At 43.7% G+C, this 15,069-nt stretch overlaps 1 protein-coding gene across 1 annotated transcript in view; it reads left to right on the top strand.

Moving 5' to 3' along the window:
* The window catches only part of SLC7A10 (solute carrier family 7 member 10), a 44,925-nt gene extending 35,935 nt beyond the window's left edge, over nt 1–8,990 (top strand). The window contains exons 5-11 of the mRNA XM_086468908.1: nt 592–745; nt 2,435–2,558; nt 2,654–2,757; nt 3,874–3,970; nt 7,160–7,309; nt 7,671–7,848; nt 8,863–8,990. Coding sequence (XP_086325034.1) covers nt 592–745; nt 2,435–2,558; nt 2,654–2,757; nt 3,874–3,970; nt 7,160–7,309; nt 7,671–7,848; nt 8,863–8,990 — 935 coding nt within the window. The remainder of the gene's footprint in view (nt 1–591; nt 746–2,434; nt 2,559–2,653; nt 2,758–3,873; nt 3,971–7,159; nt 7,310–7,670; nt 7,849–8,862) is intronic.
* The last annotated feature ends 6,079 nt before the right edge of the window (nt 8,991–15,069 follow it).

Raw genomic sequence — 15,069 nt, 5'->3', positions numbered from 1 at the left:
AGATTAAAAATGTGAAAAGAATGTCTCACTGGTTCACCAACTTAATGGAAAGCAGAAAACACAAAAGGCTCACAATGTTTTTATCATGCATATGACTAGTCATATAAAGGGAGATGAATTTACATTTACAGAGAGCAGAAAACTTGTTTTTCAGTGGTGATAATCCCACAATCTTGACAAGTCTTCCAGCCCCATAAACATTTTATTTTTCTGTATTTCTACTGATCACACAAAATTCTTGTAAAAGAAAAATGCATTCAGAACAGGCAGGAATCTACCCTGCCAAGGAGCTGTCCTCAGACAGTGCAGGCTGGCAAAGGGCCCCATGAATAATGACGGTGACACCAGTGCCACAGCACAAATGGCGGTGAAGGACGCCCGTACGTACAGCCCGAGCACGTCCCCAGGACACCATCCCACAGAAAGCATTGCAAGTGCGATGCCAGCCCATGGTGACATGAAGAGCATGAAGTCCCAAATCCAATAAGGAATAAAGAATAAAATAAAGAATAAAAAGCAAAAGTTTACCTGTTTTCCGGTGTCTCTGGTAGGTAGGGGTGGCTTAACCTTTTGCTTGCACTCTCTGTGCAGGAAACTACGAAGAGCTGACGCCAAGCAACGCATTCAATTTTTGGATGACTCCATCCGTGGGGCATTTAGCATTAGCTTTTCTTCAAGGGTCATTTGCGTTCAGTGGCTGGAACTTCTTGAACTATGTAACAGAAGAACTGGTTGATCCCCGCAGGCAAGTGTCCATATCCATGCCATCCACATTTTCTTGAGGTGCTGAAACATTGGAGCCATCTGGTAATATTATTCATTTAATAAGGCTGCAGCAATGTCCTTCCATGTCTATGGGACCAGTCTTTCTAAAGGAGAGTGAGATTTTTTGTTTAGGACAGATAGCAGGCGAGTTAAAGAAATAGTGAAATTGAAAATATATTGCACAAGGCATCAACTGAACCAAACCAGTAGACAAAGCAGTATCATTATGGTGCTATTCAATCATACAGTGCTTCTACAACAGAAATTAACCATTGATGAGATACCACACAAGTATCTACAGGGAGAATCACTTCTATTAGAAAAATGTTGAATAATGCTGGAAGTCACTTTGCTTTTTCACCCAAAGAAGATCTTCCACAGACACCTGAAAGAGAAGATTATAAAGTTGTTGTGCAGTGAAGGCAGCGCTCCCTGCCCCAGCGTGGCTGTGGGCACCTGCCCACCGGGGCGACCAACATCGGGTTGCTGCTGGTCCTGGGTATGGGAAGGGGCTTGGAAATGATTTATCATGAGCAGGCTGGGAAAGCTGGAGGGAAAGCAAATTTTAGTTTAGTAAAGCAAAGCTCAAACGTTTCAACATTTCGGAGCTGATGAAGCGGAATGACAAATGCCAAGAGCAGCTCTTGGAGCGTTAGTTATTTCTGGGCATCCAGTGCACACAGCAATTAAACAAGGAGAAATTTAAGCTGTTACTCAGCCTGGATGGGAATGAATTAAAGCTGCAGCCTTACAAGCAATTCTGCACACACCTTCACACTAGCAAGTGGCAAAGTGCATGTCCAGAGATCTTGGCAGGAACAAAGAAAGTGTGGTAATGTGTTCCCTCAATAAAACACCAATATTCTACTGGACCACCACAATTTCAAGGATGAATAATGAAAAGGTATTACTTAAATAAGGCAAATATGGCTTCAGTTGAGAAATAAAGAAAAAAAGGAGTGAATGGCCTTTTATTATTATTATTTTTGCAGCATCTGAGGCAAACTAAAATATGAAAAAATAATTGGATAACGAAAAACATTTCCCATTTTTACTAAATCTATTCAAAATCACAAAAATTAAATATGTTTTTAAAAAACTTTTTTCCAAATCTGACACACAGAGAAAAATGCATTATTGCATTAGATACTGAACAGTTCAGGTATCCACCTGTAAGGAGGTGTGTGGATCAGAGGTCAAGTACATCTGTACCGATGTAAGCTGCCATGGTGTTGTATGACCAGACCAGGTTTATGGCACGGGACAGGCCAAGGCAGCCACCTGAAACACAGGATCCCCTTGCTTTTCAGAGCAGGTGAAGGTAATGCAAAACAAGGATTTTATTCTGCTGCTGTGCCTGTACATAGGGCTTCTGAGACACAGCTATTTCGTTTTTCAGCAACGCGCTGCCTCAGTCCCAATCAACAGCCCAAAGGCAGCACGTGATATTTTTGTCCCAGGGAGTTCCTCTGCAGACATGGCATTTCATAGCATCCTTAGCCTTCTCCAACCTGCAGTCAGTCAAAAAGCTGACGGAAGCGCTGCTCCCCTCCAGAGACAGACGATGTACCCACCCAGCTGGGTGACCTCCCCCGGGCCGTACACGGTTGTTGTGGTCTAGCTGTGCATGACTGTAATTTCTTATCTACCCTCCTAATTCTTTTATTAGGAACCTACCTCGTGCCATATTCATATCCATCCCATTGGTGACATTTGTGTATACGTTCACCAACATTGCATATTTCACTGCCATGTCACCCCAAGAGCTCTTGTCCTCCAACGCTGTGGCGGTAGTAAGTAAACCATTCCCTGGATGTCTAAAATACACTTTGATTTCAGTTCTGTGCTTTGCACTGTATTTCAGTTTCTCTGCCTTCTGTTGCTTTAGACATTTGGTGAAAAGTTACTGGGCTATTTTTCCTGGGTTATGCCAGTCTCAGTGGCCCTATCTACATTTGGAGGAATAAATGGATACCTTTTTACCTCATCAAGGTTAGATGGAGTACAATTTTATGAACATTATCTAATTTGGGGAGGGGCTGTTTTAATTTCATTTGCTAAAGAAATGCTAGCTAGACGTTTTGGATGTTGTAGATCATGAGGTCATTGTTGGGCTTGTTGGACACATTCAGTTATGAATTGCTCTGTTTTGAATCAGCAAATGTAATACTGACTCACAGAATCTCTTGCAAAATAATCGTTACAAGCTACTGAAAGTGTCTGCAGATGTGGAATAACTCACAGTAAGAGCCAAACACAGCTTTAGCATGGAACCAAAGTAATTTTACATCAATAGTTCCAGTAGCTACAAGCTAAACTGCTTCGCTCAAAGAGCAATTTTAGGGCCTGATGTTGTTCCCGGTTACAGACATTTTCATTCCCATGCTGGAAAAGCTCTTTTCAGACAAGATGCTTTGCATGCACACTGATGACAGTGGGTCCAGAATCTGTAAAGTCTGTTATATTGTAGTTTATAAAGTGTATTTATATTAATTGACCTCCCCAAACTTAATTTAAAAGTTATAAATTTTTTTTTGAGGAAATGACTCGAGTCTCAAGTACCTTGGGAAAGTTATTTATCTCAGCACTTTCATGAGTATAATGAGATGCAACAAATCTGAGTGCATATGTAATGGGTTATGCACTTAAAAGTGAAATCTTAAGACATGTTAAACCTTATCCAAACCCCTTTTGACACTGGAAATGTTATCTGTGAGGGGTTTTGTGCCTTGGTTATGTATGACTGATCACTACACAACCTTCACGGTATTGCCCTGAGTAAAGAGGCAACGCTGGCCAGCAGACAGCGACTGGACAGATTGCAGTCCTCCTCCTCAGAGGTGATTTGGCATCTCAGAGCAGGTCATTTCACAGATGGCATTAGCCGTTGAAGTCCTCGTATACTGAAGGGTCTAGTTTAAATAACTTAGGTCAGGTTACTTAGGCAGTCGCTAGTCGTCTCCCCAGTTGCCGGCCAGCACCCACAGGCTGCAGCTCCCTTCCACAGCAGATGTATGTGGGAGGTTGAGACTAGAGACATTATATGGCTGGATATCGAAGAGGCTGTTGTACACCCAGTGGATTCAGCGTTACTATTCTTATTTCCAGGTTATGTTTCTCTGGTGCTCGAGAAGGTCATTTGCCAAGTTTGCTTGCCATGATCCACGTCAAGCACTGCACACCCATCCCTGCCCTGCTCGTCTGCGTAAGTTTTACTGTCCCTGCTTTTAGAAATACTGAATCATGGAAAGAAGAGCTGGAAAAATCCCTGAGAGGCTGTTTTACCCCAGAGGAAGAGAAGTGAGTCAGCCTGGAGTGCTGCTGGTGGGTGTTAGCTGAGCAGCTCCCATGGCCCCAGAGAGGAGCAGCCTTCAGCCCCGGAAATAATCCCTCCTACTCCCAAACACGCTTGACGTCTAGAGGGTTTCCCTCACACCTAACTTGAGCTGCAATTTAAGCCCATTAGCACTTGTGCTTCCCACAGCAGAGATAGAGACTGGCTTTTGAAACAGAGATATTTCATTTAAGAAAAGTCAAGCTATTTTGACCGGGTTTGCCTGCTTTCCACAAACATTTGGAAATGTCCATGGTCACTGCTAATCCCACTTGGGCAGGGCTGGTTTAGATTCCACCACCAAAGCCAGAGACATGGCAGATCCTAGGGAGAGGACAAAGTGCTTCTAAAGTTACTTACTTTCAACAAGGAAGGTAGCCTGTGAGGGATGATCAGACAGTACTCTGAGGACCAGTGCTATTTCTTTTCTGTGGGACAAAAAATGAAGTAGGGACAAGGATTACAGTGACCCTGAATAACACATTTGGTGAATGGTACATCAGGCAGACAAGAGGTCACCTGCAAAGATCAGAAACCAACTGGTCAAGTGTTGGGAGGGTTTGGGGCTGGTCAGGTTGCTCGTGTGCTCTCATGGGAAGATTTCTCTCACTTTTTATACTGCATAAATTTCCATGATACTAATTACTTACAGAAGTTATTGTTTGAAACAAAGAGCTTCATACACATTTACCAATACTGAAGCTAGAGTATGTGATGGCATTTACTGTAGCATAGAAGACATTAAAGAGGAAAATGGCTCCCAGTGCTGCTGTCCTGGCTGCATGGCCAGAGCAAGGGAATTCGCTGAAGGGCATTTGCTCAAAATCTCACCTGCATCAACTGCTGCCAACTGCAGATTTGCCACTGATATCAAAACAGCAAGGATTTGACCCCAGATGCACTAGGAAGGTGCACATTTATGTGTCTCCTGGCTCTAAGAGCAATTCTGGCACAATACATCCAGACCAAATTTTACCAAATAAGCCTCCTACACATTCCACTTTTATGACAAAATACACGTCTAGCTGAGGCTTCATGGCACTCCCGGCACTTAGTCCCTCATCACAAACATCTCGCATGTTGCCCATGCAGGGTTTTGGGGTGAACTTCCTACAGCCTGCCCTGCCCCGGGCAGCCAGAGACCCCTGGCCCCACCATGGGTTCCCACCGGCCAGTTTTGTTCTGCTGGTGCGATAAAGCAGAACTCCTTTGTCCTTAAAACTACATCAGCTGAAATAACACGCTGAGTTTCAGAGGCTGTTTCACTGTGAAACAGCCCCAACACGAGCAGGCTGCCTGAGCCAAGCTGGCTGATCCACCAGGTGTATGCCAGCCCCCCCACTCTGCTCAAACCATTCCCTTTGAATTACAGTGCAAACCACAGAACCAATGCTGCGTATCAATTCATCATTTGAAGGTGTTTTAATGCAGCTCAGGGTATATCAAATGCTGCTAGGAAATATTAATTTCTTAACAAATAGAAATATAAAAATAATATAGTGTAGGCAGCTACAGTAGCAAACTGGGTCAGACTTTAGGCAAACCTAATTAATATATCAGGTTCCTTTTTCTCTTCCAGTGAATCACACCTAGCTCTTTGCATGGAGAAAGGTTTCTTTGTACATGGAGAAAGGCCTTTTTAACATCACCAGCAAGACTGTATTTTTACTAATCCTTTCAAAAAATCAAGGGGCCAAGCTAAGTGTAAAATAAACAGACTGGGGTTTTTTTGCAAGACTGTGGGGAGCGGCCGGCTCTCCCACCTGCTGTGCAACTGCGACCAGGCTATTGAGGGGAGCAGCACGCCCCTCTGCAGCCTCGTACCACTTGGGGATCACACCCACGCCATCAGCAGATCTGACACATCAGAGTCACCTACGCACGAAATCTCCGAGCAGCATCGCTGCATAACCCGTTAGTGGCAGAGGAGGGTTGTATGTGCGTAGAACACTGTGCGCCTGTCAGAGGAAAGCAGGAACATGTTACATGATACCAATACTGAACACTGTCCTGTTTTAAATCCATTTTGTGGTTAGACTGATTTAGGTGTTGAAATCCCCCTGCCAAGCCTGCAAGGCTTTGAACAGAGCAATGGAGGAACCAAATGGTCACTTGATTCAGTGGTGCTTAATTCCTGGTGCCGGTGGTGCAGAAGCCCTCCCTCCTGAGAGGACTCTGCTATGGAAACAGCCAATTAAGAAGAAGGGACATAAGCAAAAAAAGAGAGCCCGGAGTAACACAGACCAAAATCCTGAGCACTTTCTGGAGGGATCTGGATATTTAGTTTCCCTCAGGCTCTGGCCACCAGCAGACAACATTCACAGGACCAGTACGTGGTGCAGTCAGGGGCTCAGCTCGGCTCCTGGGATACCAACAGGCAGGGGTGCAGGACTCAAGGAGCAACCTCCTGGCCCCCGATCCAGCTCTCCTGACTTTGCAGAGTTATGCAAAAATACAGTACAAGCAGGCAAGCATAGGCATGAAAATTTCCACCATCCATCTGCCAGTTTCTAAACACAAGTAATGCTCAAAAGATTGATGATGCTGGTCATCTGCAGCATGAGCCATGGGTCAGTGGGGGGAAAGGGCAGAGCTCTTATAATATATAGGGCACCTGCAACAACATAGTGCACTGTCCACTGCATGTTAGCCTGCAAGAAATCCTTTCATCAGAAGTACTCACCATAGGGTTTAATAGCTTTTAAAACTTGCAACAGAATTAGGTGGAGCGGGGCAATGGAGAGCTCTGCCAGCCTTCCCAGCCCTGCCTGCCTGGACACGGGCAGTGGAGCCACCTCTGCAGCACCCCGGGGTATTCATAAACAAACCTACTGGTCTCTGGCTTCAGCATGCCCAGATAGCCCTAAATTGCCATTCAGCCCCAGCCTTGGTGGCACAGCTCAGGGATAACGTACCGAACCGCAGGAGGCAGCAGGTGCCCAGCGGGGGCCATAAACAAAAGGAGTTTAACTGCTTTGATGGGTCTTTGCTTGGTTTTGTTGATTTTAAGCTACCTTTTCTAGTAATGACTCAAGTAAGGCTATGCTTCTCTCTTTGCAGTGTTTGGCCACTCTTATCATCATGCTTGTTGGAGACACATACACACTAATCAACTACGTGTCATTTATTAACTACCTCTGCTATGGAGTGACAATTATAGGCCTGATCGTGTTACGCTGGAAGAAACCCAAAATCTTCAGACCTATCAAGGTGACAACATTAAAGCTAAATCTCTTGGTTGGAATAGCGATGCAAAGGGTGGTACGGGCACACCAAACCCTCCATCCTCCTCTTTTGAAGAACTGTTTATTTTTTGGTGTGGTGGTAACGTTTTAAGGTCCCAAACCATGTCCAAAAACACCATTAGCGTAAAAATGGGATACACAGGCAGACCCCTTGTGAACTTGCTGGGGTGGGCAGAGAGGACAACAGTGGTGGGGGGAAGAGGGGCACAACTCACTGGGAGACCTGAAGCCGCAGCACTGCCTGCAGCCTCCCACAGCCCACCGCCACTGGTCAGCCACTGCTGTTCCTCTGCACGGTCGTGCTCTGCTCTGCTCTCTCCTGGTAGGTGAACCTCCTCATCCCCATCACTTACCTGGCGTTTTGGGCATTTCTGCTGATCTTCAGCTTGTACTCCGAGCCGGTCGTCTGTGGAGTTGGACTCATTATCATTTTAACTGGAGTGCCAGTGTTTTTCCTTGGAGTCTACTGGAGAAATAAACCAAAGTGTGTAAATAGACTAATAGGTAAGCCAGTGCTGCAGTGCCTCACTGTGCTCCTGGGGCCTCTGGTTGTGCACGGGTCTGGAGGGATCTGCTTAACTTCTGACACATCGGCACTAAAACAGCAAGGGAGCTGCCTGCACGAGCCCAACCACCGCTCTCGGTCACAGGCAACTCCTGGGCACAAAGTGGCAAGATGGCACTTGCCTTTGGGCAACTGCTTTGCTCGCTCCTGGGCATGTTTGCCTCCTTTTCATACCCGTGTGCAACTCCATCCACTCAGCTTGCTCACAGCAGCCTGTCCCAGAGCAGATACATTGGAGTGTAACTTTAAGCACATGAAGGCTAAATGAGCTGTCATGAAAGGACTAATAACTGGCCAAGGGCTTTGCCTCCCCTTGCTCTGCTTTCCTCCTGCTGTGCCACCAGCACGTCCTGCTGCACAAGCCCTGCATGGCATGATGAATTATTTCATACTCAAAAGATAAGAAAGCCTTACATTATCACTAACATAAAATTAAAACTGCACAGAAGTCTTTTACGTTTTGGTGGTGTTTGGCTTTTAATTTTTTTGCTCCAGGTGAGAACGTTCAAACAAGCACACTGCAGCCCCTTGCTCTGACCAGAGGGTTTCCACCAGCTGCAGCGGGGCTCCGCTGCTGGCAGCTTCCCGAGACCAGTGGTCCCCACCGCTGCCACAGGGCCGACGTGCTGCCAGGAGGGCTGGCAGCCATCCCCACCCAGCCCTGCCAGCCCACCCTGTGCAGTGCCAGGCAGCTCTGCAAGGGGCTGGGGAAGGGCTGTGGGTGGGCATCCCTGAAGTTGCCCCATCTTAACCTGCCCCTGCTCCACAAACTGTTTTATCGCTGAGCTGGAGATGAAAAGGGTTGGAGGAGGCGGTGGGCTGTGCAGCAGGGTCAAGAGGCCCGAGCTGGGAAGATGCACTTTCATTCACACATCGCATCGCCCCAGCATCGTGCTTTCATTTAGAAGCGCTCAAGCATCCCCGTTAACCACCCGCACGTTTGCTCTTCGCAGAATCCATGACGTGCTGGGGACAGAAGCTGTGTTTTGTGGTCTACCCTCAGGGGGGAGTTGCCGAGGAGGAGGAGGCATCCTCGGCCCGCTCTTGGAGACCGGCGAGTGAGACAGCCGTGAGGAAATAACAACGCGGCCTCCGAGGCTGAAGTGGCTTCTTGTTTACATGCTGATTTTTGCAAAAAGTTTTTCTGGAAAAAAGAAAAATGTTTTTAGAGCTCCAATAGTGAAGCCCATAAAATGAGCTACACCCATTATGGCATCTGTAGCTTTTAGTTTTTCCCTAAAAAAAAAAAAGAAAAAGAAAGAAAAAAAAGAAAATAAATAAAATATAAAATAAGGCGCTGGTTGTTTTCTTCTGGCAGCATACTTGCTCAGCGGGCGAAAGCAGCACAGATACAGCTCTGGAATACTGATTTTAGCTGCCATGAGGGTCCATCACAGACATACAAATTTAGGCATTTCAAAAGTAGGGCAGCTCCCAATGCAAAATCAAAGTGAAGAAATCAAGAGAAAGCAAGGAGACCTTGGGACACCCATGCCAGCAAGAAAATTCCTGTTGCTGTCCCTGGGTGAGGGTGAATCCCCACGTAACATGAGGTATTACATGAAGTTACAAATGGAAGGATCATCCCTCCACGTACCTGCAAGAGCACAGTGTGTCTGTCCCAGCACTGAGCATCGGCGCGGCCAGCTCCGCCGGGGCAGGGTCATCATGCTGAACAGGCACCAGCCTGGCCAGGCCTTAGAGTAAAGGGTACAAAATTCAACAGTCTGCTTGACTGTTCAGACATCATTTGGTGACATTGGAAAAAAAAAATACAGAAGTAGTGATAAAAAACTGAAGTATCTCAATGCTGAAGCATTTTTGCAAAGGCAGAGCTGGGTTCCTGTATCCTGGATGGGGATGGAGCTCATTGAACCACTCGGGAACTCTTGCGGGAAGCTCAGCATGATCCAGGTGCTGACAGGGGAGGACAGAGATGTGGAGGGGTTTGCAGCAGGCTCAGCAGTGGGAACTTGAGGGAAAGAGGCTGATGAAGCCCGGCGTTTCTCCTTGTTACTGAAGGGTCAGGTGATGTCACATTGCTTCAGAGGCAAATTCCCCATTTCAACCATGCTCAGCCAAGTAACAAGGCAAAATCATTCTCACATCAGATGCTCTTTAGAAGGTGTTTTGCATATTTTATTTGTGGCAAACACTAGGAAAAAAAATCCAGTTCATGTACTTAATTAATATGGAGAGGTTTGCTGCTGTAGCAATATGGCCACTTTCACACCAAAGAATCTTTTCAAAATGTGAAATGCAAGAACAGCTCTGAGCAATACTATTCTTTTGCAACTTTTGAAAACAAAAACTGTCACGTTCAGTAGCCTTGGTAACAATCATGTGAATTTAATTTTAAAAGTATCTTTCTGTGTGTTACAGGCCCTGGTATAAAAATTAAGGATTCATTATCTCTTAGTGTGTCAAGTACCACACGCTCTACCAAGATTTAAGAACAGACTCAAAATAAGGAGCAAGCTCAAGGAACCTGTCTTTCCAACACAATGCGTTATTCAGAAGTATTTTTATTTTTAAATATCTACCCATCTCTCTCCAAGCTTTCAGATGGCAGACACTAAAAAGAAACACAACTTACACTATTCTCTTTGTATAAAGCTGTTAATCATAAAAGACTGAAATACATATTTGGCTAACGAAAAAGGTGTGGTTTTGTGTGTACGTATGCACACATGTAAAAACAGATTCCACATTTTAAATAACGTTATGAATATAAAAAGTTTGCTAATGAAAATCATATAAATTCAGCTTGCCTTTTTTTTCTTTTTAATTCACAGCACACCTCCCCTATTTACACCGGGTAAGCAGCACCCGAACACTTAACCTGGGTCAGAGGCTCTTTGGCTGAGTCTTATTTTCCATAGTTCAAAATCCACTTTCTGTGGTATAATTTACAACAGATTAGTTTTTTCAATAACTTTATTATCTAGTGGGCAAATTAAATGTATTATAGCACCAGCAATAACGATTGCTTTCAGAACTGCTAAGTTTTGGTGTGGTTTTATTTTTGTTTGTTAGATAACTAAGGTATGGAAATCAGCCAGCACAGAAACTTTGCAGTTCCTGAGAAAGCAAGTCTGTATGGTAATGAGAAAGGTAGTAGTAGTAGTAATAATAATGGTGATGATGATAATAATAATAATAATAAGTTGTAACTGCTACCAAGGCTTACCTTGGCTATTGTTTAAAGAAATCAAAAGCAAAATTAAAGGACCAATTGCCTCATAGTTGTTAACTGGGTTTGGCTCAGATTTTCCCTGATTGTACTGCCATGCTTTAAAACAATCGACATTTGGCCTTTAATCAGAATGCTGAATTTAGAACAGGATAGTTTAGTAGAGCTCATCTTAAAATTACGTACAAATCCCCAAAAGGTGTTCTACAATGTCTTATTTCGTTTTCAGGAACAGCTTCATCTGTGCTCCCAACATCACGTATATTATTTTTAAAAGGCTTTGCAAAAGTTAGATCCTAATGTGTACAATTTCTAACCGTAGAAACTAATGCACAGAACTAGAAAGACAAATTCATATGCTAATTGAAATTTAGCAGCATGCTAAACCCCGTCCAGGTGTGATTTTTCCAAAAGATGAAGCAGCAGGCCCAAAGGAGAAGTAATCAACTAGCGTTTTAAAGTCCACTGAACAAAAGAAAATTCCTGAGACAGCTCACACTGACACTACAAGCACATCAGGAATATTGTGATGCTTGATACAGAAAAGCAAGTCATTTCCAAAAGAAATTTCCAAAACAAAGCTTTAAAAGAAATGCAATACTATATAAGACTATATAGTATGTGTTATTTTATTTATGTAGCATAAAATATTAGAGGCTGTAATGCAAAAAAATACTCTGTGCTGTTTATTCTTTTAGTGCTAGCAATAATACAGCATTTGGAGAATCTCAGAGGGAAAATGAGATAATGCAAGTATTAACAAGAGTATCACCTGTAAGTCAGCCTTACAGCCTTCAAAGTCAATAAAAGATATATTGGATTATTCTTATCTGCATTATCACAGTATGGAGAAAATCAGCAACAGATCATGACATCACCGTGCTATGCACTGTGCAAAACAGAGACTGGGAAGATGGTCCCTCTCCCAAATAAGACAACGCTCAATAGGAAACAGGAGCTGGGTGGGCACTGATGGGAAGCACACGGAGAATGAGGCAGAGTTGCTGCTGCTGGCCCAGCCACTCTCAAGCATTTTCATCAGCTTGATAAAGGAATTGGTTGTTTTCAGTTCACATTAGTACATAAACCAGAAGAGTTTGCTCTCAGCAGGGTCAAGGTAAGAGCCTCTTATCAGGTCAGAGCTTTCATCCAACTCAGAAAGGATTGGTGAGTCACTGTGCATTTAATATTACATTTGAGTTGGAAGCATCTTTACAAAAATGTATCTAAAAATATGCAGAAAAGATCTCATTAGTCATGCTCAATCACTTCTGAAAGTGCAACCCTGACTCAGCCTTTGACCACGGGACTAGAGCTGGTGGCTCCAGACGAGCACCACCATCACCTGGTGAGGACCTGCGGTGGGGTGGGCAGCCCTGGCCAAAGCCCGCTGTTCCCTTTCTGTGACAAGCTAACGCTGTGAAAGCAACGTGCCTCTCCACACTGAAGAGCTGAAGCTAAATAAAATGACTCATCTTTGAGGGGAAAACAAACAGGCAACCAAACAAGCCGCAGCAAACATGCTGTCCCATACTTAATTTTCAGAGGCCTTTGTCAAAGTATTTCTCATTTTTCACTCTCCTATTTGTGAATTCTTGAAAACAACACCCATTTGCCTTCCAGCCCCTTCATACTAAGCACCGAATGACAAGAGGTTAGGAATCATTCAGCTGCTGAGGAGTTTTAAGAGAGATATTGAAGTACTTGTCATAAATGAAAATGTAAAAAACAGAATCAAGGGTAAACCTCGTTGGAATTTGTCATTTTCGAAAGCTTTAGAGTTTACACGGGTGTGCCCTGTCTCGGGAGGATGCACCCACCGGGGTCACTATCTCTGTCCCCAGCTGTGAATACAAGCAAAGCCTCTTTCGTTTAAACCTCCCCTCCTTGTTCCGTGACACTTCTCACTGGTGCTCTAACTTCAGTGAGAAACTTCTGCACTTGGACACAAAAAGGAAAATCCAAGCAAAAGGATTAGAAAGTGGCCAAGAGATGCTCAGAGGCCAAAAATAAATTTGCCTTAAAAGTCCAAATGTAAGAGATAGTGATAGGAGGGAGGAAGACCTAGACAGCATACATAACAACGAAGAAGGAGTTAAACGTAAACCTCTACCGCTCATATCAGCCTTGGTCACCATTTAATGCCTGTAGCCAAGAACACAAGAGCCAGAATCTGAAAAGGGGAGAACGTTCTATTGAACAGTTTGCTAGGATAAGACTGACAAGAGACAGATGAGGTTTGCTACCTAGCCATTTGTACTGGATTTTAAATCCTAATGCCTGCCTGGAAGATTAAAATTCAGTTTCCTGTGAAGACCAAAAATCCTAAATAAGTAAAAGCAGTTCTGCTCCACCTCAGAGAAAAGTCTGATTAAAAAATACGTAGTTCCCTCAAGGCTTTTGAAGGTAGCTCCTTGGTTTGTCGAAAAACGACATATCTACTGCGCTGGAGAGGCTGTCAACAAATTGCTGCAAGTGCACAGGTACCATTTATTACATCGTTTCTGTTTCATGGGCTGTGTTCATTTTGGCCTTACTTACACCAGGATACTGTTTGTAGTATTACTGCTTGTGCCACTATCATCGCAACTGAATCAGCACTTCAATGCAAAGCAAATACTCTTTCTACTAGGTTAGGAGGTTATTATCCCTCTGCATCAAGCTGTGTCCTCCCATCCTTCATGGCTACGGATAAATCTGGATGACCATAGAATCTGTCCAGTTCTTTTCAATACAGATAAATATTTCCAAGCCTGTAGAGTAAATCTCTGTCAACACAAAATAACTCAGCCTCCACCTTCTACTGAGAAACAGCAGGACAGAGCCTGCGGTACCCTCCAGAGCATAGAATGGGAAGTGGAAGCATCAGCAAAACAAGCATTGCCCTCAGCAATGGGAATGACACACTGTGCTTCAGAAATTATTTGGGTTTTTTAACCACCTAAAGAGCCATACACTTCAGGGCTTGTTTTTGTTACTTGGGCTATATGCATACATGCATTTTAAAAGCAGCTGTGTACAACAGTGAATGGCTAGCAGTAACATTTCACATGTACTATCTAAAAATGTGATGCACCACCTCCACAGCTTCAGCTACCAGAAAAAGCAAGTAATAAGAAAAACAAAACCCACCACCCAAACCAAAACCCAAATCAAAACAAACCACACCTCACCGTTCATATTAATGTCACCACACTGAGCCGTGGGTCAGCACATGTGGTGTCAAGACTCAACACAGGCTGTGGGAGCACAATTTAGGCACCCTCCATCTTTGGTGTTAGTGACAGTCAGACAACCACAGCTTCTGGGCACATGATATTTTATTAAAAATTAAGAAGTCCAAAGCAAGAACAAAGTACGATGATGCCCAGCATCTTACTTCCTTAGTATCATTGTCCAGGAACCAGCAGACACTGGCAACCATGATGCCATACCTGAACCATATACCTGTACATACGTTATGGTAAAATGTTGTATCTAAATTAATATATACAACATGTAAATTTAAAAAAAAAAAAAAAAAAAACCATAAAAAGAAAACAAGTACATTTAAGGGATGTTAGAGAGTCAAACACAAGCTGGAAGGTGCCAGAATTTCAAACAGAAACATTCCCCATGTTTTAATAGCAGTAAGAGAAAACCTAAGGTGGTCATTTTTCCCTTAATGCTGCCTACAAGCTTCCATTCTTCTTAAACCAGTGTAGGTATTCTTCTCTATCCAGAGATTTTTTTAGGGAGGTTTTTCTTGGCTGCTCGGACAGGGGAGTTCCAGATCTTAAAAAAAAAAAACAAAAAACAAAAAACCACTATCTTAAATACTTGTTTCCCTTCTGCGTACAAAAATCTTTAAAGACTGCAGAAAAGCATTATTAAAGTAAAAACTTTAACAAGTTTACTAGCTGATTAACTTCAGGTTGTATAGTCATTAACGTGTGACATTCTCCACTGAGCAAAGAAATGTGACAAT

The sequence above is a fragment of the Leptosomus discolor genome, chromosome 8, assembly GCF_034619465.1.
Source record: "Leptosomus discolor isolate bLepDis1 chromosome 8, bLepDis1.hap2, whole genome shotgun sequence".
Classification (NCBI taxonomy): Eukaryota; Metazoa; Chordata; class Aves; order Leptosomiformes; family Leptosomidae; genus Leptosomus; species Leptosomus discolor.
Note: the sequence above shows the minus strand (reverse complement) of the source record. Positions and strands in the feature narration are given on the sequence as shown.